The 22,577-nt window shown below is 49.5% G+C and overlaps 1 protein-coding gene across 2 annotated transcripts; it reads right to left on the reverse strand.

The window, feature by feature from the left end:
- Positions 1-10,097: 10,097 nt before the first annotated feature.
- Positions 10,098-22,047, reverse strand: LOC123443573 (putative L-cysteine desulfhydrase 1). 2 transcript variants are annotated; one of them, XR_006630726.1, is made up of 3 exons: positions 21,425-22,047; positions 11,006-11,091; positions 10,098-10,415 (listed from the first exon to the last, which is right to left on the reverse strand). XR_006630726.1 is itself a non-coding variant. In XM_045120000.1 (2 exons), exons 1-2 carry the CDS (start codon positions 21,929-21,931, stop codon positions 10,398-10,400), a joined length of 525 nt encoding a protein of 174 aa, XP_044975935.1. In that variant the 5' UTR covers positions 21,932-22,047; the 3' UTR covers positions 10,098-10,397. The 2 variants fall into 2 exon arrangements, 1 of the variants encoding a protein (XP_044975935.1); XM_045120000.1 differs by lacking the exon at positions 11,006-11,091.
- Positions 22,048-22,577: the final 530 nt, after the last annotated feature.

Below are 22,577 nucleotides of genomic sequence, written 5' to 3' on the forward strand. Positions count from 1 at the left end.
TGGTGCTTTTATAAGAGGAGGATGACTCAACAGGAACATAAATAGACAGGCCCTTCGCAGAGGGAAGCATTGATTTGCAGAGGTGCCAGAGCTCAAGCTTTGAAAACAGAGATAATAATTTTGGGTGGCATGCTTTGATTGTCAACGCAATGACTAAGAGTTCTCAATATCTTCCACGCTACACATGCTATAGGCGGTTCCCAAACAGAAAAGTAAAGTTTTGACTCCCCCACCACCAATCAATCACACTCCACGACCAGCCGAATCCTTGGGTACCGTCCATACCAACATCAATCCTGGGGGAGTTTTGTTTGCAATTATCTTTTCGATTTGAGCATGGAACTGGGAATTCCAATTACCGACCCCTTTCTCGTGAATGATGGTGAATAAACACATATAGAGGATAACACGCCTAGCATGTAAGATACCAATAGCCCCCTATCACCACATGAGCGGTTCGGGCATGCAAAACAGATTATTTCTTGAAGGTTTAGAGAGTGGCACATGCAAATTTACTTGGAACGGCAGGTAGATACCGCACATAGGTAGGTATGGTGGACTCATATGGCACAACTTTGGGTTTATGGAAGTGGATGCACAAGTAGTATTCCCGCTTAGTACAAGTGAAGGCTAGCAAAATAATGGGAAGCAACCAACTAGAGAGCGACAACAGTCATCAAAATGCATTGAGATTAACTAACATTGAGTGCAAGCATGAGTAGGACATAAATCACCATGAACATGAATATCATAGAGGCTATGTTGATTTTGTTTCAACTACATGCATGAACATGCGCCAAGTCAAGCCACTTGAATCATTCTATCATACTACATCATAGTCATCTCAACATTCATGTTGGCAACAAAGAAAGATCATTATAAGCTCCTAGCTAAGTAAGCATGGCATAAGAAACTATGATCTCTAAGTTGTCATTGCAAACATGTTTCTCTCACAACAAATCTGAACTAGGAACACTGAGCTAGTCATATTTACAAAAACAAAATAGATCGAGTTCATACCAGCTTTTCCAGGCTGAGTCACTTCATCACATATTGTCATTATTGCCTTTCACTTGCATGACCGAACGATGTGAACAATAATAAGAGTGCTCGTGCATTGGACTAAAGCTGGAATCTGCAGGCAAACACAAAGGAGAAGACAAAGTAATATGGCTCTTTTGAAAGCTAAACACGTATGCATGCAAGAGCCACTAAACATTGTAACATGGTCTTCTACCTTGACCCAAAGAAAAAGAAAACTACTTACACGGGAAAGTTCCCAACAAGAAAAAGAAGAAAAGAAAATCTTTTTGGTTTTTCTCAAACTAGACAGACACGCGAAAAGAAAACGAGAAAAAGAAAATAAACTAGCATGGATGATAAAGTGGCAAAGTGTGAACACCGGCTAACAAAGTGAAAGCATAAGCAAGAATGTAAAGTCGGTGAGAACACGTACTCCCCCAAGCTTAGGCTTTTGGCCTAAGTTGGTCTACTCCCAAGGATGGTCCTGGCGACACCCAAAATCATAATGGGGTTATACGGGAGCGATGCAGCCACTGCCTGAATAGTTGCCTCACGGAGACGAGCAGCCTTTGCCTCCCTCTCATACTCCTCTTCCTCTCCTCTGGTTATGTAATATCTCCGTTTTACCTGAAAGTCAAAGAAGGAAGGAGCAGGAAGGGTAATATGGAAAACACGCTGTCGGTTAAATATCAAACGGTATAGGAGGGATTCATCATCCCTCTCAAGGAACTGGTAGCGTGTCAAAGCGACGCGGTCAAGGAAAGTTGTATGGAGCGGGGGATCTCCTTCGCGGATGGGTACTCCAAGAACATTTGCTATGAGAGTGGCATAGATCCCACCAAAGAAATCCCCTTCAATAGCATTCTTATTCAGCCTCCTTGCTATAATAGCTCCCATGTTGAAGCTTTTGTCACCCGTCACTTCGCTCTTAAGGATACTAAGATCGGGTGTGCAGAGGTGACAATGCTCAATCTTGCCATTAATGCATCTGCCTATGAAGAGGGCAAAGTAATGCAAGGTAGGAAAATGAATACTCCCCATGGTAGCTTGCATAATGTCTCAAGTTTCTCCAACTGTAATACCAGAGCAAAAATCTCTAACCAAAGATTTATGAGGATCATTGAGGCTACCCCAAATAGGTATTTTGCAAATTCGATTGAAATCCTCTAAATCCATGGTATAAGATTTATCATAGAGACCAAACAGTACCGATGGCTCACGGCCAGCTGAAAATTTGAATCTACGAACAAAAGAGGCAGTGAGAGCAACATACTGTTCACATTTATCGGAGATGAATTCTTCGAGTCCGGCGTTGTGAACAAGTGCATCAAACTCATCTTTGAAACCTGCCTCAATCATAAATTCATCAGAAGGCCATTCACATGGTTGTACCTGCGCGTCCCTAGGTTGGTAAGGATCAGGCTCCCAAATCGCAAGACGGGGACCTCTCTTGCTTGAGGAACCACCATGAAAGTTTCTCCTGAACATCTTCCTTTTCTGAAACTTTCAGTGACCAAAAGGAAAAGTGAACAAGGCTCAACTAAGCTAGTAGCAACTACTCCCACAAGTGCCTAGAGGCTATATTACGCATCAAAACTACTTGGGACCAGCTAAAATTAGCATGCAAAGCTCAAGAACATGGTCACCAAGGCAGCAAAAATACGCGGAGTATAAGGCACTAGAGAAAAAACTAATTGGACCAATGGAGGAGTCACTTACCGAGGAGTAATTTCCCCAAAACAATTCGGAGAATGGTGATTTGAGCAAAGAGATCGAAAATCCCAGCAAGAGGAGCAAGAACATGGGTTTGAGCTGTGAAACGTTTTTTTCTGGAGGTAGGAGAACCACATGAGAGCAAGAATGAGTGGAGGGGATGCATGTGGGCCCCACAAGCCTGGGTGGCGCGGCCAGGGGGTGCCCGCGGCCCATGGGCTTGTGGCCCACTGGTACAGCCCCTAGACAAACTCTTTGTCTCAGAATTTTTCAAAAATTCCAGAAAAAAATCATACTTGATTTTCAGGACGTTCTGAGAACTTCTATTTTTGGGGTACTTTTCTACCGGACGCTAAAACAGAAAACACGGAAAACTAAACTAAATCTATCATTTTTCTTCTAAGCAACCTAAAGTGAAAGCTTGGAACAAAGCTTTGTGACTCCTCGATTCATCCATCTCATGGTCATCGAAAGAAAATCCGCCAATGAGGTTGATCAAGTCTCCTTGACAAACCTTTTCGAATCGCGAAAGAGAACGGAGAATTTTCGAATAGTCACTAGGTCACCTCAATGGGGTTGTGTATCTCCCCAACAAGCAAATCATACTTCATCTTGACACGAGGAATAGGGCATTCAAAGATCCCAATAAGAATCGATGAAGTTTTTTTGATAGCATTGATGCAATATACTCGATATTGTTTCTTCGGAAAGTGCACCGTATGCTCATTACCGTTGACATGGAAAGTGACATTGCCTTTGTTGCAATCTATAATAGCCCTACAGTGTTTAAAAAGGGTCTTCTGAGGATGACCGCCATGGCATCGTCCTCGGGAATATCCAAGATAACAAAGTCTGTCAAGATAGTGGTGTTAGCAACCACAACAGGCACATCCTCGCAAATGTCGATAGGGAAAGCAGTTGATTTGTCGGCCATTTGCACAGAGATTTTAGTGGGTGTCAACTTATCCAGTTCAAGTCTACGATAAAGAGAAAGAGGCATAACACTAACACCGGCTCCAAGATCGCATAACGCAGTTCTAACGTAGTTGCCTTTAATGGAGCAAAGTATAGTGGGCACACCGGGATCACCTAGTTTCTTAGGAGTTCCAGCCTTGAAGGTATAATTAGCGAGCATGGTGGAAATTTCAACCTCAGGTATCCTCCTTTTATGAGTCACAATATCCTTCATGTACTTAGCATACGGAGACATTTTGAGCATACCTGTCAAACGCATTTGCAGAAAGACAGGTCTGATCATCTCAACGAAGCGCTCAAAATCTTCATCATCCTTTTTCTTGGATGGTTTGGGAGGAAAGGGCATGGGTTTCTGAACCCATGGTTCCCTTTCTTTACCATGCTTCCTAGCAGTGAAGTCATTCTTATCGTATCTTTTAGTCTTAGGCTGTGGGTTATCAAGATCAACAGGTTCAATCTCCACATCCTTATCATTGCTAGGTTGAGCATCAACATGAACATTACTATTGATATTATCATTAGGCTCATGTTCATCACCAGATTGTGTTTCAGCATCAGTCCAAGCATTCTCATTGCACAAGATGTTATTCAATAGGATCTCAGCTTGTTCTACAGTTCGTTCCCTAAAACACTACCGGCACAACTATCTAGGTGGTCTTTGGAAGCATCAGTAAGTCCATTATAGAAGATATCAAGTATTTCATTCTTCTCAAGAGGGTGATCAGGCAAAGCATTCAGTAGCTGGATGAGCCTCCCCCAAGCTTGTGGGAGACTCTCTTCTTTAGCTTGAGCAAAGTTGTATATTTCCTGCAAGGCAGCTTGCTTCTTATGGGCATGAAAATATTTTTCACAGAAGTAGTAGACCATATCCTGGGGGCTACGCACACAACCAGGAGCAAGAGAAGTGAACCAGGTCTTAGCATCATCCTTTAGCGAGAAAGGAAACAGCTTGAGGATATAGTAGTGGCAGATCTTTTCCTCACTAGTGAATAGGGTGGCTATATCGTGCAGTTTGGTAAGATGGGCTACAACCGTTTCAGACTCATAACCGTGAAAAGGATCAGATTCGACCAGAGTGATTAACTCAGGGTCGACAGAGAATTCATAATCCTTATCGGTCACAAAGATAGGCGAAGTAGCAAACTTCGGGTCTTATTTCATCCTAGCATTCAGAGATTTTTCTTTCCAGTTGCGCAGTAATTTCTCAACATCATAGTTATCCTTACACGCAAGAAAGTCCTCAGCTATCTCTCCCTCCATAACATAACGCGTATCAGGCATATGAGGCAATTCAGGCATAGGAGAGCTAGTTCTAGCAGGCAAAATAGCAGGTTCTACTTCAATAGTATCAGCAGTTTCAGAAGTATCATCACATCTAGGAGCAATTCTAGCAATTTGTGCATCAAGGAATGCACCTAGTGGCAAAGCAGTATCAAGCATAGCATCATCAGGCATAGTATCAAGCATAGTATCAAGCATAGCATCATCATAAGCATCATGGGCAGCAGAAATAGCATCATCAAGCACAGGCGACATATCAAGATTTCTAGCAGGAGGTGATGTCGCAAACTTACTCATAACTGAAGGTGAATCAAGTGCAGAGCTAGATGGCAGTTCCTTACCTGTCCTCGTAATGGAAGGCAAGATTTCAGTTCTTGGATCTTTCGGATTCTTCATAGTGACCAGCAGACATAAATCCCAAGTGACTCCGAGAATATAGTTGTGCCTCCCCGACAACGGCGCCAGAAAAAGGTCTCGATAACCCACAAGTGTAGGGGATCGCAACAGTTTTCGAGGATAGAGTATTCAACCAAAATTTGTTGGTTCGCCAAAGGGGAAGCGAAAGAATATTCTCAAGTATTAGCACTTGAGTTTGTCAGATTCAACCACACCTGAAAGATTAGTGTGTGCAAGCAAAGTATCAGTAGCAAAGTAGTATGATAGCAACGGTATCAGAAAAAGATATGTTGACGGTAGACTATTCCTAACTGTTGTATCAATGGCGCCAGTAAGTTGCACGTGGATGGGGAACTATTCTTCCCCGGCAACGGTGTCGAAAAAGGGTCTTGCAACAAGTAACAGCAAAGTAGCAAGGAACAGCCGTAGCAGCAGAGTAACAGCAGTAGCGACAACAGTAGCAGCAAAGTGGCCCAATCCCTTTTGTAGCAAGGGACAAGCGTGGACAAAGTAACATAGCAAGGACCAGTAATAAAAGACTCGTAGGCGGATCGGTGATGGATGAGTATGACGGATGTGATTCATCATGTAACAGCTATAACACAGAGAGATAAGTAACTAGCTCCCGTTCGTCAATCTAATGTAGGCATGTATTCCATATGTAGTCATACGTGCTTAGGGAAAAGAACTTGCATGACATCTATTGTCCATCCCTCCCGTGGCAGCGGGGTCCTAATGGAAACTACGGGATATTAAGGTTCTCCTTTTAATAAAGAACCGGACCAACGCATTAACACTTGGTGAATACATGAACTCCTCATACTATGGTCATCTTCGGGAGTGGTTCCGGCTATTGTCACTTCGGGGTTGCCGAGTCATAACACATAGTAGGTGACTACAACTTGCAAGATAGGATCTAAAACACACATATATTTGCGACAACATAATAGGTTCAGATCTGAAATCATGGCACTCGGGCCCTAGTGACAAGCATTAAGCATGGCAAAGTAGTAGCAACATCAATCTCAGAACATAGTGGATACTAGGGATCAATCCCCATCAAAACTAACTCGATTACATGATAGATCTCATCCAACTCATCACCGTCCAGCAAGCCTACGATGAGATTACTCACGAACGATGAAGAGCATCATGGAATTGTCGATGGACGAAGGTTGATGATGACGATGGCGACGATTTCCCCTCTCCGGAGCCCAAAACGGACTCCAGATCTGCCCTCCAGATGAAGAACAGGAGGTGGCGGCGCCTCCGTATCGTAAAACGCGATGAATCCTTCTCTCTGATTTTTTTTCCGGGCAAGACGGAAGATATAGAGCTGAGTTTGGGGGTGGTGGTGCCACGTGGGCCCCACAAGCCCTCACGGCGCAGCCAGGGGGGTGGCCGCGGCCCAGGGGCTTGTGGCTCACTGGCACACCTCCTCCGGTGGATCTTTGCGCATGTATTTTTCATTTATTCCAGAAAAATTCACCGTAATTTTTGAGGACATTCCGAGAACTTCAATTTTTGCACAAAAATAACACCATGGCAATTCTGCTGAAAACGGCGTTAGTCCGGGTTAGTTCCATTCAAATCATGCAAATTAGAGTCCAAAACAAGGGCAAAAGAGTTCGGAAAAGTAGATACGACAGAGACGTATCACCACACACGCATGTTTGAACTCTTAATGTGTTGTTTGCTAACCTAACTCATATTTAATACTCATCACCTTGCATATTTCATACATGTTATACGTATTTCAACAATGATATAATATGATGATGGCAACTGGTAGTTATGAAAGGTCGTGGAATAGCCTAGTCACGCAGAACATGATAGGCTATGGCCTGGTCATGACATGTGCACGATGGTGCTGGTAAAAACTTGGTTAAACTCCAGTATCGACCTAGATCGAGTCTTATGTGTGTCATACTTCTATATCGTGCTACCACAATTTCCTGGATAATGGATTCGGTATAGTCAGTTGTAGACCTATTATCAGTCACACACCACTAGAGGGGCCAGTATGAAGGTATCCATGGCCCTGGACTAAATCCAGTCATCCGGTCAGGGGGCATGGGTGTTTTCGGTCTCGGACCGGAAGGGAGGGCACTTCCCGTGAGCGTGCGGTATAAATATTTTTGATCCCATGCTAGTCGAGGTCGGAGCCTCCCCGTCCTATGGTTTTACCTTGGCAACGTAGTCCGGGTGAAGCCGGGCTCCATGGAGGTATAAATGGGTGTGTGCTGATTCTGAGTGTCCGCTTCTAAATTAACGTACGCGGGATTAGTCATGATGACTATCGAAAACCGTGGGCTATGGGTAAAGAGTACGCCCTCTGCAGAGTCAAAATTATTCGAGTAGCCGTGTCTCCGATCAAGGGCGTTGTTTGACGAGTCAAGTGTCGGTCCTAGAGTCGGTCTTTAGAGTATAAGTAATGGTGATAATAATGGTTGCGGAGTATCATAAATAAATTGTGGAACCTGATCAAATATTTTATTGGTACAAGAATTATCGTGAAGGTTGGTTATACCACCCGGATACTTCTTGTTATTTATTCATTTTGCCCTTTCTGTGGTGTCGCTGAGACGCCCGAGTGTGGCCTATTACTTATTTATTATGCCATTTCTGTGGTGTCGCTCAGACGCCCGGCTGTGGCATGTTACTTATTTATTAAGCCCTTTCTGTGGTGTCGCTGAGACGCCCGACTGTGGCTTGTTATTTATTATGCCCTTTCTCTGGTGTCGCTAAGATGCCCGACTGCGGCTTGTTATTTATTTATTATGCCCTTTCCGTGGTGTTGCTAAGATGCCCGACTGAGACCTGTTATTTATTTTGCCCTTACTGTGATGTCGCAAGGACGCCCGTTTGTGGCTTATCATTTATTTCTTTTATGCATGCCGTGTATGTGGTGTCGCTCAGACGCCCGACGGTGGCTTTACTAACCTTTCTTAACCTTTCGAGGCGTCGCTCCAGACACACGATTGGTGTACTTTACTTTTCTGTTAAGGATATCTCGGGGGGACTACCGCCTGATTTATCCACTAACTTAATTTACTTTCAGCACATATATTTTGGATATAACCTGATTCTAACCATGCATGTTAAAATCCACTGCATGCATCTCATCTTTTGTGCAAACTGTTTGCGAGTACTTCTCGGAGTACTCACTGGCTTGTTGTTGTTGCCAGATTTGGATGAAGGAGACCTCATGGATAAAGAGTTCGATAGCGAGTCCGATGTCTAGAGGAGTCCGAGTTAGTCTAGTCCGTTGTTGTTTTATTCCATCGCTTCCGCTACCCTGAATAAATCGTTGAGCTTCACTCTGATGCTTAACGCATAGTAGTACTTGTCATGTCACATTACTCTGATGTGACGTGCCCCCTTTTATTTTCGCGAGCAGTAGAGTCACCCTAAGACCACTGTAACATTCCATTTTTCCTAAGACTTGGATATGTTGTAATAATTGTAGAGCAACCCTTGCTCTACTTGTATAATATTAAGTACTACTGGTTTTCTGTATCAAGATGAGTCTGTCAATGAGAAATATTTTCTTCACTAAGGACGCACATGGCTGATTTCCAATTAATTCATTTATTTGGAAACTGGTCGTGACAGTATCCGACAGAGGACATGGTGGGTCTATGTTTGACCCGTAAGTAGGTCAACCCCCCCCCCCCCCCCTCTCATTCTTGTACTCGTAAGTTACTCACTCAAATAAATGCATAGTGTTTGTTGGAGCCTCACCACTTAACCATATCTCACTCATTAAGTTTTTTAAGTCTTGATACCTTTGAAAATGAGATTGTTAAATCCATGTGGCTTAGAGATTACTATAACAACTGTTGCAAGTACTGGTAAAGCAATACTTTGACGTGAGCGTGATGATTGTTCTATTTGGAGTTTCTTCTTCTTCTTCAATCATAGGATTGGTTCCAGGACGGCAACCTCGGATAGCAAGGAGGGACGTCGTTTTATTCGTTCGTAGTTTGACCCTGCTCTTCTACTTGATGATTGAATGTGTTATTGTATTTGAGATGACCTTGTTGTAGATTGTGGGAGTGTAAGCCAATTCCATATACTTATCTCTTCTGTACATGTACTTGTAAGGATATCTATTTTTACGAAACGGCGGAATGTGTTTCTATCCCTCTCGAGACCCTCGTGCCAAAATAAAGATAAGGTCGCATTTTAAGTTTTACAAGGTCACCGCTCCTTCCCTCCCGTCGATGTCCAGCTAGGTGGGCTCAACATCGATTGCCAGTTAGTCGCTTGGTGTCGACGTCCGAGTCTACAAGGGATGAGGTTATGGAGACGGAGCTAGAGAACGCCAAGGCGAAGCTAGAGAAGTGGAAGCTTCAGTTCTCAAGATTCATGGCCGGGCACAAGGAACGGACGCTAGCAACGATTCAGATTAGGTATTAATTATACCTTCAAAGCCAAATTAGAATATAAATGTAATGAAATATATCATTTTTGTATAAAATCCGTTATGTTTGCACGAATTTCATACGGTCAACTTGAGTTGTTGTCAACATGAACCCGCTAATTCTCTTCTTCAACCAGTTCTCCTTAGTAACCAGTCAATTCTCTTCTTCAACCAGTTCCCCTTAGTAACCAGTCAATTCTCTTCTCTCATATGAAAAGCTAGAACTCCTACTTGTTGCTCAAAAAAATGATGATAAATTAGCTACTAAGTAAATAGAGTGACATCAGCATAATCTGTAATCAATCTAGAAAGCATGCAAGTCTCCTTGCATTCACATGATTATTCTTACATTACAGCTCAAAAATGCAAGTGAACCGAGAAGACATACATTCCAGTGCACATTATTGCAAGCTCAAATACAACATTCGTCAGTATGTGAAAGTCCACTACATCAAATGGCGATGCCATGGAGCGGGCTACCGAAGAACTAGATCTCAGTGCAGCACTGGCTGGTGGCACAGATCCACAACTAATTAATCGGCTACAGCATCTTTGGATGGAGTGCTGGCTGGATGCAACGTCATCAAGCCAGAGTTTCTTGCTGCAGACATAGTCATGGACAGGAAACATCAGATCATAGTACATTTGTATCCGAATAGTAAATCAACATTCATCATTTACATTGGTCATTAGAAACAACCAATGGCATTTGCCAAAAAATTCAGCTGTGAGCATAATCACCAAGCATGAAAAGGCAATGACAGCAGCGCCAAACATTCCTAGTTGCCTCATACTTGGACATCTATCGACAATGAATGTCAACTGTGAATGAAATGACAGGGTTTGTGCCCTTACACTAACAATTTTGTGGTCAAATCTATAATAAACTGGAGTACAACCAAACAGCAATTACGGTGTCAATAGTTCAATAATTCCATTACTCATTTCCGACATGGATAGTGAGTTCAATAAGACATGGTAAGTGTGCATAAGTATACGAAGTACAATATGTACCATGATCTAATTTCTCAACCAACAATTCCAGACTTCAAAGGAAACCAAGATGCCAGGTGTTAAGTTGCTTTCAAACTACAGCGTAAACACTTTTGTTAGATGGCACACAATAATTATGGAATCTAGTACAAAAGTCGTACTAAATCAATGACAATTAATATGGACTGGAGGGAGTACCATTTTTACGGTGCGTCTTTGGCTACTACATGCACCCTAAAAATTGTAGATCATTCCATGGTTCAAACTTCAGTGGAATATATTATCTGAAAGTCGATGAAACATAAATCTTTAAAGCACGACACATGTAGCACATGTAACAGCATTTGCAAAAAGACAAAAAATAAATTCACATATAAACCTTATTATTTTAATGAAACAATTCACTACAAGCAATAAGGTTATCCAGCGTCGCATATAATTTTCAGATCATCAACAACTCTGGCAATCTTCTGACCCATGGATGGATATGGAAGAACTAGATCGCAGTGCTTCTTCACATAAACAAATGACTGCTTGGTAAGTGCACTTTCTTATGAAGAACACGAGTTCCCAGTGAGACACAACTAATATAATCCACATGACATCACCGAGCTAACATCAATAACATTGTTCACTCTTTAAACACAAGGTGTTAATAGTCAGAATGTACGAAACACACACCTATAGTGCCAGAACTGTCGTCTCCGCTTTCCAGACGGCGCCGAAACACAAGATGGCCAGGATACGGATATCACAGGAGTATCCTCCTTTTCAATTTAAAAAGAAATGAAGAAAATGCTGATACGCCAACAAAACCGTCATGACAAGGTGTCGGCGATGCAAGGTCGACACCTATGGGAATCAACGTGAAACCCTTGTGATCGTAGGGCGGGGAGAGGTGACGTGAAGAGCAGAGCTAACAATAAGCACCGGGCAAGCCTTTTTACCCAGGTTCGGGCCGCTTACGCATAAAACCCTACGTCCTGCTTGTCTAGTTGTATTAAGCGTTTTGTTGTCGATTGTTACAGTGACCGTATTATGGGTCGATGTCCAAAAAGTCCACCCCCTTCGAAATGAGCCAAGGGCCTCCTTTTATAGGCAAAGGGGTCGCCTACAGTGCTCGGCGGTAGGTTCACGAGGAAACCTAGGGCGGTGCTTATCCATCTACAGGTGCATTTAATGCTCGATGGTAGGTTCACGAGGAAACCTAGGGCGGTGCTTATCCATCTACCGCTGTCAGGTGCATTTAATGCACGTCTTGTCCTTGTCAGCGATACACGTATCCAGGTGTTTCGACACCTGGACGTTGTGTTGGCGCATGCGGAATGCGCTGGCACTTGGGGGGCGGTGGCACTGTGGCAAGGGCGGTTGCCCACAAGTGGCCAGGCCCGTCATCCCGGCAAGGAGCTTGTCGGGGCCTTGAGTCTTCGTCCCGGCAAGGGAGCTTGCCGGGGGCTTCAGTCGTCATCCCGGCAAGTGAGCATGCCGGGGTCTTGTACTTGGTGAGTTCATCACGCCCGCCTTGGTCATCTTCCCGGCAAGGCAGGCTTGTCGAGGCCTTGATAATCTTGAGGGTTGCATCTTGACTGGGTCCTGCCATGCCCTGCCGGCAGGGGCTCTTCGCTCCCGTGCACAAGTCTGGGGCACTAGGGACCCCGGTCTTTAGTGCACTGACAGGAGCCCCCGGGCCTAGGCCACACACGCATGCGAAGCGTTGTTGGGCCAGGCCCAAAGAGGTGCACGGCTTTCGTGGCTGGATCCGCTGGCAGTTGCTTTTCCCCACGTCACGCATTGGACGCGCAAAGTGGGGGTTGTGCGCGGAGTGGCCTTCTCCACCTCCTGAAACGCCTCTGCCACGCGCGTGGCATGCGCGGTTATGGACGGACAGGTGGCAGACATGTCCTTAAAAGGCGCAGCAATGGCTGGGCCCGCCCGTGCATGCATTGGTGCAGCAGGGCGGTTCCCTGTTCGCCCGTGAGCACGAGCAATTGGGCGAGTGGGGTGGTGGCTTCTGGAGCAAGGGAGGCTAGCCCCCACGCCCCGTCCTATAAATTGGGAGGGTTTGCGAGGGGTTTTGCTCACCCAACTCCTTCTAAATCCACCAATTCCTCAGCCTTGGTCTTCAGAGTCTTCTTCTGTCTGTAGGTGGCGCTCGCCCCTAACCATGGTTAGGGGACGGGGTCGGCCACTAGGGCGGCGAGAGGATCCCGTTCGGATCATGCACAGCTTCTGGGGGCGCCGCGGCGGAGGACGGCCCAAGCGCCCGTGGCGGAGGAAGGGTGAGGGGCCGCGGTCGTCGTGGCGGTCGAGGTCAGGGGAGGCGGAGCGCTACTCCAGTGCCTCCGCCTTCCCCGAGGCTTGCTCCTGTGGCGGTCCTCCATGTTGCTCGGGCGAGGCTGGAAGGCCTTCGCCCACGCCCATCTCCTCGGTCCGGCCTTCGGCCACACCCATCTCCTCGAGGACCGGCATGTCCTCTGCTTCGAGCTAGCGGAGGCGGACATGTTGTCCGTCAAGTTCCAGGGGCGCCCATGTGTGCGTCTCGGCCACCATGAAGATCGCTCGAGCAGCATTGAATGCTCCGCTTCGAGCGACGGCGGCGGAGGGCGGCAGTGGTGACGGTGCTGGGCCTAGTCCCAAGCCCGGGGGAATCGAACCGGAAGGCGATTCCCCCGGCTGGGACTGAGTGCTTCCTGCACTGGCGCGGCGCGGCCCCACAGACCATAGTACATAGACTTATCCAGCATTCTCCCCCTAAGTCTTGTACGTCGTCTTGTGGGAGAGTCGAATCATCCCAATCCTGGAGCAAAGTTCGAGGAACTTGATCCTCCCAAGAGGCTTGGTGAGCAGGTCTGCGAGCTGGTCCGTGATGTTGATGTAGCTCGCCTCGATGCTCCCTTCTTCCAAACAGCTGCGGATGAAGTGATACCTCAGTCGGATGTGCTTGCTCCGTTCGTGGAAAACGGGGTTCTTTGCCAGGGCCAGGGTGGACTTGCTGTCCACCAGGAGCTGCACCGTTCTGGTGTCTCGGACGAGATCACCAAGCAGTCGAGCGAGCCAGAGCGCCTGAGTGCAGGCGGTGGAGGCCGCTATGTACTCGGCCTCACAGCTGGACAAGGCCACCACCTGCTGCTTGACCGATTGCCAGCTCACGAGACACTTGCCAAGGAAGAAGAGGATCCCGCTCGTGCTCTTGCTGGTGTCGATGTCGCCGGCGTGGTCGCTGTACCCGACGAAGTGTGCCGCCCCCGGACACCTAGGGTAGTGGAGGCCGTGGTCGAGTGTCCCTGCCACGTAGCGGACGATCCTCTTCACTGCCTGCTGGTGCTCCGACGTGGTCGCTCCACGAACCGACTAACATAGCCCACGGAGAATGCCAAGTCCGGCCGTGTGTGGGCGAGGTAGCGAAGGCTCCCCACAAGGCGTCGGTACTGCGTAGCGTCCACTTCCTCCGTCGTGCTGTCGCGGCTCAGTTTCAGCCTCTCCTCCATCGGAGTGAGAGCTGGGTGGCAGTCGGTGAGCCCAGCTAGCTCAACGATGCGCTTGGCGTAGGCGGACTGTCGAAGCGCGATCCCGGAGTGATCCTGGTACACCTCGATCCCTAGATAGAAGGAGAGGAGCCCCAGATCACTCATCTGGAAGGTGGCCTTCATGTCTTCCTTGAACGCCGCCACCTCTACATCTTTGATGCCGATGATCACAAGTCGTCAACATAGACGCCCACCAGCAGGGCATTTCCTCCACTGCCCCGTCGGTAGACGGCCGCCTCATGCGGGCTTCGCTTGAAGCCCATCTTCTTTAGCGTGGAGTCCAGCTTGGCGTTCCACGCCCTAGGTGCCTGCCGTAGACCGTAGAGAGCCTTACGCAGGCGGAGTACCTTGCCCTCCTGGCCGGGGATCGCAAATCCCGGTGGCTGATGCACATAGACTTCCTCCTTCAAGTCGCCGTTGAGGAATGCCGACTTGACATCCATGTGATGGACACGCCAGCCCTCCTGGGCAGCTAGCGCAAGGAGAAGTCGCACGGACTCATCCGTGCCACGGGAGCAAAAGCGTCGTCGAAGTCGACTCCTTCCTGCTGCAAGAAGCCTCAAACCACCAAGCGAGCCTTGTGCTTGATGATGGCGCCGGCTCCATCCCTCTTCAGCTTGAACACCCACTTAAGGGTGATTGCGGTGTGACCATGAGGGAGGTCAGCGAGCTCCCAGGTGCGGCTCTGCTCGACCGCATCCATCTCCAACTGCATCGCGGCGCGCCATGCCGCGTCTCTCTCAGCCTCTGCAAAGGACCGAGGTTCGCCGTCCTCACACGCGAGTTGTAGTTGCGCCTCCAGGTCGCGTGGCACCAGTCCCGGCACCGGCTGGTCGCCGAGTAGATTATCCATCGTACGATACCGCAGCGGTTCGCCGCTATGATACGCGTCGACGCGCTCCTCGTCGTGAGTGAGCAGGGAAGCGAACTTCATCGGGTTGTGCTCTGCGTGAGCTGGTGCTGATGAAGACGAGCCCGGAGTGGTGACTGCCGGGGCTGGAGTATGCGGCGTCGCCGGTTGTGGTGCCGTCGGCGTAGCAGGTACCGAAGTTGATGTAGTTTTGGGGGCTGGGGTAGACGTGCTCGGCGAAGAGGAGCTGCTTGCTCCCCCAGCTTCCTTGAAGTGGACGTACTCGACAATGAAGTCGTCATACGTCGGCGTCGAGCCGTCGTCCACCGCCTTGTCCCATTTCCACCCTCGCCCTTCGTTGAACACGACGTCTCGCGCCGTGCGCACACGCTGTGTCTCTGGATCGAGGATGCGGTAGGCCTTTGAGCCCTCCGCATAGCCGATGAAGACTCCCAGAGTACTCCTGTCGTCGAGCTTGCCGATGTGGCCGAGCTCTTTGGCGAACGCAAGGCCGCCAAAGACCCGCAAGTGGGAGACCGCCGGCTTCCGCCCATGCCAGGCCTCGTACAGCGTCCTGCCATCGAGTGCCTTAGTAGGCGAGCGGTTGAGGATGTAGACGGCCGTTAGCACCACCTCTCCCCAGAAAACAGCCGACATCCCTCTCTGCTTGAGGAGAGCCCGAGCCATCCCCACAACCGTCTGGTTGCGCCGCTCGACGACGCCGTTTTGCTGCGGGTTGTACGGCGCGGAGTAGTGGCGCTGGATGCCCTCATCAGCGCAGTACGATGCGAATTCAGCCGCCGTGAATTCGTCGCCGTTGTCAGTGCGCAACACGCGCAATTTGCGGCCGCTCTCCGCCTCCACAGCAACCTGCGCGCGCCTGATGGCGTCCGCCGCCTCTCCCTTACTGCCGAGGACCATCACCCACATGTAGCGAGAGAGGTCGTCGACGAGCAGCAGGAAGTAGCGTCGACCTCCTGGTGTGGCTGGCGTCACCGGGCCGCACAGATCTCCGTGCACGAGCTCCAACCTCTCCTTGGCCCGAAAACTCGCTTGTTGGGGAAAGGGGAGTCGTCTCTGCTTCGTCAGCACACAGATGTCGCAGAACTGCTCCACATGGTCGAGGCATGGCAGGCCTCGTACCATCTCCTTGGCACTTAGACGCTTCAGGGCCTCAAAATGAAGGTGCCCAAAGCGTTCATGCCATTGCCACGCCTCGTCGTCCCGACGGACAGCGAGACAGACCGGTTGTGCCATCTGCACATCAAGGACGTAGAGTCGATTTTCACCTCTGGGTACCTTGGCGAGAAGGCGACGCTGGCGATCCCAGATGCGTAGGACCCCATGCTCAATCAGCACGCGTGAGCCGTTCTCATCCAGCTGTCCCAAGCTGATGATGGAGTTCCTTAGCGCGGGGATGTAGTAGACACCGGTGAGCAGCCGGTGCTCTCCCGTCTTGGTGGTGAAGATGACGGAGCCGACGCCCTTAATTTCCACAGCTGAGGCATCCCCAAACTTGACGGAGCCTCGCGCGTCGGAGTCGAGCTCGGCGAAGAATTCCCTTCGACCGGTCATGTGGTGGGTGGCGCCGGTATCGAGGCACCACCCCGCAGTCTTGTCCTTCCCGGAGCCATCGCCGAGAAGAGTGTGTGCTTTTGGCTCGTCGAGGTGGAGGAGAGCCTTTGCGACTGGTGTCGCTGAAGGTAGCTCGATGCTTGCATGCGCCATGAACAGAGCCGTCTCCTCCTCCTCCCGCCTGTGCGACATGAGCCTGGCCTTGTCGTGGTTGTCGACACTCATTGGCCCAATGGCCAAGCCGGCCACAGTTGTGGCAGCTGTTGTCCTGTGCCGGCTTGGGCTTGCCAGCGACGCCGTCCTTGGCGCCTCCGCGGGCGTCACCTTCGGCACGTCCTTGTGCCTTGCCGCCCCTTCGCTCCTTACGCTGCTTGCCGCGCTTGCGGCCGCCCGTCGTGGAAGAAGGCTCCCCCTTGTCACCAAGGCTGGCATCCCACTGCTCCCGAGTTAGGAGCAGCTTCCCGACGGTGGTGATGGGCCCCGAGGGCGGCTGTGGCTCGTCGGTGTCGACGACCTTGAGGCGACCTATCGCCTCCTCGATCGTCATCGTGGAGAGGTCCAGCAAAGACTCGATCGAGCGACCCATCTGCTTGTACTTCTCGGGAATGCACCGGAAAAGCTTCTCGACAGCTCTCTCCTCGGTGTAGGTGGCATCGCCGAACTTCACCATCTTCTGCAGCAGAGTGTTGAGACGGAGAGCAAAGTCATCAACGTCCTCACCTGGCTTGAAAGCCAGGCTCTCCCACTCCTTACGAAGTGCCTGCGGTGTGGACTTGCGAGCACGGTCGCTGCCGATGCGTGCCGCGGCGATGGCGTCCCAAGCCTCCTTGGCAGTCCGCTTGTTGGAAAGCAAGAACTGCATCTCGGGCGGGACTGCGGCGATGAGGGCGTCCAGCGCCCGTCGATCTTCTTTGTGGTCGACGTTGCTGTCCTGGACTGCCTCCCACAGCCGCCGCACCTGGAGCCTGATCATGATCGCGGCCCACTCGACGTAGTTGGTTTTAGTGAGGGTAGGCCACCCAACACTGGGACCAACATCCCTGACCACAGTCCGGACCTCGTAGAGGCCGCGGTCCTGGTCGTTGCAGCCGTCGTCGCCGTGCGCACCGTCACCTGGAGCGCGGGCGTGCTCGGCTGCCCACTGCGTCGTCCGCTCTTGCGCCACTTTGGCGCGGTCTGCGTCGGCGCCGTCGTCCGCAGGCGCGGAGCGGTTGGAGCTGCCGAAGCCGACGCGGAGTGCCTTGGCATCCGCCGTAGCCTCACGTGTTGCCTCCGCTGCTGCTGCTGCTTCTACCTCCGCCCTGGCTGCTTCTACCTCTGCTCTGGCTGCTGCCAGCTCCGCTGCAGCCAGCCTCGACACCCTTGCTGCCGCAGCAGCTGCTGCTACAGCTACTCGCTCACGCTCCTCTGCCACGGCGCGCTCGGCCTCCTGCCGGCGCCGTATGCTCGAGGTAGCCGTGTGCTGAGAGCGACCTGCAGACATGGCTCGCTGCAGGGGGGCTGTTGCGTGAAGAGGAGGCTGTTGCTGACGAGCTGCTGCTGCTCGACAGTCCGGAGGGAGGGAGGTAACTAGGGGCAGTCGGAGCAGCTGCTGCTACCGGCTTAGGCTGCTCAGCTCCCGGTGAGAGAGGTGAGCAGGAAATGCTCAGGGTACAAGATAACGAGGCTCTGATACCACTTGTTAGACCTTTCAGCATGGCATTGTGTGAGAAATAAACCAACGAAAATTGTCCCAACTCTCCTAGTGTCATCCACAACTATCAATGCTCAGGCTGTAAGGTCTAACAAAGTCTAGGGCACTAGGGACCCCAGTCTTTAGTGCACCGACACACGGCGAGCCCAGTTGAAGCCCACGACTAAACCTAACTGCTGCCCGGTAGAAGGCGCAGGTGACGAGGCTGGGCATGATGTTCCCAAATCTGAAGTATCGTTTCTGGAAACATGTTACAACAATAGCAGTAGACATATCATTTTATTAATTATTTATATACACTCATCGTATCGCCGTATTGCTCTTTCTAGAATTTGTCATGTCCTGTGTCCCTATACTCAATGTATCGCCATATGGTGCTTCATAGATCAGAAGTAGTTTGCTTCTCAATCCCAATCTCAGCAATGGGTTGACATGGGAGGAGTCCGTTAAGAGAGATCTGAAGGACTGGAATATCACCAAATAACTAGCTATGGACAGGGGTATGTGGAAGCTAGCTAACCATGTGCCAGAACCATGAGTTGGTTGCAAGATCTTATGGGTTTCAGCTCTAGCCTACCCCAACTTGTTTGGGGCTAAAAGCTTTGTTGTTGTTGACTTGTTGTATTATGACTGTTATAAGTTCCTTGTCATCGTTATTTTGTTTCTGGAGAAAACATCCATGTATTGTATACATCATCAACTAAAATGTTCCAAAATTCAAATGTCCTAATATGGCAAAGCTAACAGGCATTGTTAATCTCAGTAAATGAAAAACAAATTACCATACCTACTTTGGCTCAAAAGAGATAACAGTAATTTCACACTTGGGCGCCATAGTAGTCTATCATCTCTGTTACCGTTTAGTTTATGAATACTAGCATATCACCACTAACAAGAATATGTTAGGTTCTAAATTTGGGTATGCATACAGCCATTTGCAGATAAACATTTTCGAAGTTCAACAATTTAGACCACTGTTTGTAAAGCGTCCCTAAAGCGCATCATAGCGCCCTCCAGGCTCAAAGCGTCCAGCTCGCTTTAGACATGTGTCTAAGGCGTCCACCTTAGACATTAAAGCGTCTGAACCGCCTGCTTAGGCGTCCTGATTGGCGCCTTAGTGCAGAGAGGACGCCTTAGGCTAGCCATGCAGGGGAACAAAGATTCCTGTCAGGAAAAAAAGGGCTGGGCAGGAAAACTGGGCTCGTGTGTGAAACAGTTACATGAGGGGAAAGAAAAGAGAGAGAACCAAAACCAGAGCGTGCACATCTCCAGGCCTTCAGCTCTCTCCTCTCTCCTCTGGCAGCAGCTTCATCCTCAGATCTGCATCAGCTTCCTCCTCTCCGGACACAGCTCCTCCCCCTTCTCTCTGGCTGCAGCTCCTCCCCCCTTCCTCTTCCACAACCACAATGTATAGCTCCCACCCTCTCTTCTCCCCCTTCCCCTCCCCCTTTGCTCTTTCTTCCATGCTCAGATCTGCACCAGCTTGTAATGCCTTTCCTGCTCTGTTATGTGTTATGCTATACACAGCTCCTCTACTGTTAGGTGCTGCTGCTGCATCTCTTATAGTAGTTGGCTAGTTGCTTATTTCATAGTGGATGGATTAGAATAGTGGCTACTAATTTATATTTGCACACTCATGGATTAGAATCAAGGTACGTATGCCTCACTAAATGGTACTCTATTCTACTGCCCATGAGGTTCAGAGTCTGTCTAAAGCATCGCCACACTTTACGATTTGGCGCTTAAGCAGTAAGGCGCCCCCCAGCGCCTCGCTTCGCTTTACCACTTTAAAAACATTGATTCAGACAGATAAATTGAGGAGCTGTAGAATGTCAAATAAATGCATAAGACAGATCACTGGTGAGATGTAAAGGACTGTCTAATCTAGAAAAGGCGAATGGGTAGAAGCATATCACTGTAGAAGAATGTCTTGTGACAGGCAACTATAGAAAGTGCACAATACTACAGGCGGTCTCTGCACCTTGATAAAGTAACGCTAACCAGCACAACCAGTCCATGAGATTATAGTCTAAAAACGAAGAAAAACAATGATTAAAAGTTTAAAACAATGTCAATGCTAACAGCAGTACCTTCTCAGCTGGCCTCAATTCGGCGCTGGTGAACCCCTCAGCAACAAGCTTATTGACAGCATCTCTCAGCCTCTCATACTCTTCCTTGACATTGTAAACCTGGTGTGAGATTCTTACATACCCCGTCACTGGATCACTATTATTATCCTTTGCTATCTCTTGCACTTCAACCTGTCTGGTATTGTAGTATATAGGCACCTCAACTTTGAAATCCTTCCTCAACATGGTCCGCACTCTCAGTGCATCATCATCACTCTCAATGCAAAGACAACTAGGCATCCCTACCATAACCATGCTTCCGCACATTACTGGTGGTGATCCAAGAAATGTCCCCCATGCTTCGGCAAGCATCCTCCCCATCTCGACCACCTTCTCATGGTTCCGGCTGCGTATCCCCTCAATCCCACCTTCAAACCGGTTCACAAAGTCAATAGCTTCAGGAACGACTATCTGGGCACTGTAATCCCGTGTCCCAATCCATCCACTCTCCATAGGTAGCCCATTGCCATATTCATGTGACACGACAGGGTGGTGGAGCTGAGAAGCTATTGGGCCACCCTTGCGGGTGTGTAAGAAAGCCACGGCTGGGGGGCAAAAGAACCACTTGTGGAGGTTGCTAGTATAGAAATCCGCCCCAATGTCTCGCACATCGACAGGGACTTGCCCAACAGAGTGTGCAGCATCAACAAAAACTTTGTCGACGCCCTCTTGGCGGCAAATGGCAACTAGCTCCTTGACTGGAATGAGAACACTGGGCATGGAGGTGATGTGGTCAATGACAGCAAGCCGGACCTTACGACCACCGGCCTTGGCAACAGCGAGCGCAGCATGGAACTCGGCAATAATGGCGTGAGGGGAGGTGACGGGGAACGGGAGGGGTACCTCGACGACAGTGGCGCCCGCGCGAGCAACGTAGGCCTGGATAGATTTCTTGACTGCTCCATAGGCGTAATGGAGCATGAGCACAGCGTCGCCCCGAGCGAAGTGCCCCTCGGCAAAGCTCCAGGCGGCATGCTGCAGCACGATTGCAGCAGCGGTGGTAGCGTTGTCTACGAGGGAAATCTCGGACACGTCCCCAGCGTTGACAAGGGCCGCGACGGCTGCGCGGGAACGGCGGAGCCCCGGCTGAAGGCCGTCGAAGTAGAAGGCGTCGGGCTGAGCGAGGAAGAGGCGCTGCCAGCGGGCCTGCGCTTCGAGCACGGAGGCCGGGCAGCAGCCGAAGCTGCCGTTGTTGACGCGGGCAACTGCGGGGTCGTGGTGCGCGAACTCGTCGCGGATCTGGGCGGCCGAGATGAACGCTGCGCGAGGGCGCTTCGCGCGCGGCGGCGATGGGCCGTTTCCGTTGCCGTGACCGTTCTTGGAGACCTCATCAGACGGGATCGACGCCATCGACGCCGCCGACGCCGCCGACGCGCTAGGGTTCGGATAGACAGAGGGTACGTGGTGTTGGAGTGGCACTGGTCTGGGTGTGCAACGGTGGATTTGGATTCAGGACTGCACAATAATCTCTCGCTCTCTCCCTATCTATACCTATATATATATACCTATACTAGCAAAAGGGTCCGTGCGTTGCAACAGGAGAAAAAAAACCACACGCTTTTAATTTTTTTATAATCATTTTGATTTATTAAAATAATGATGAAACGCGGGTTGAATAACAAAAATTACAGGATTTTTTTATAAAAATAACGTGGTGGGTTTTCCGACGGAAGCAATAGCCTCTTTATTATTAGGTATACATAATACTAATACTATACTAATGCTATACTATACTATACTAATCTCCCCTATATATCTCCCCTAATAATAATAAAGCGCGCACCGCTTCTGCCGTACGTCATGGCGTTTTTGCAAAAACGTCCTCCTGATTTTCCGAAATCAACCCACGATCCTTCGAAAAAAATTGTTTCGTTTGCCCCTGTCCTCCACCACCGGCAGCTTATCCGTTCGGATTGTCCACCACCGGCAGCTGGCGAACTCGGAGCCAGGCGTTCGTGTCGCGGCGGCCATGGGCGAGGTGAGGGACGACGGTGCT

The sequence above is a fragment of the Hordeum vulgare genome, chromosome 3H (assembly GCF_904849725.1).
Source record: "Hordeum vulgare subsp. vulgare chromosome 3H, MorexV3_pseudomolecules_assembly, whole genome shotgun sequence".
NCBI classification, from domain to species: domain Eukaryota; kingdom Viridiplantae; phylum Streptophyta; class Magnoliopsida; order Poales; family Poaceae; genus Hordeum; species Hordeum vulgare.

What these genes read in the sequence shown, in the direction of transcription:
- LOC123443573 (XM_045120000.1), bottom strand. Translation starts at nt 21,931, where the DNA reads ATGGCGTCGATCCCGTCTGATGAGGTCTCCAAGAACGGTCACGGCAAC.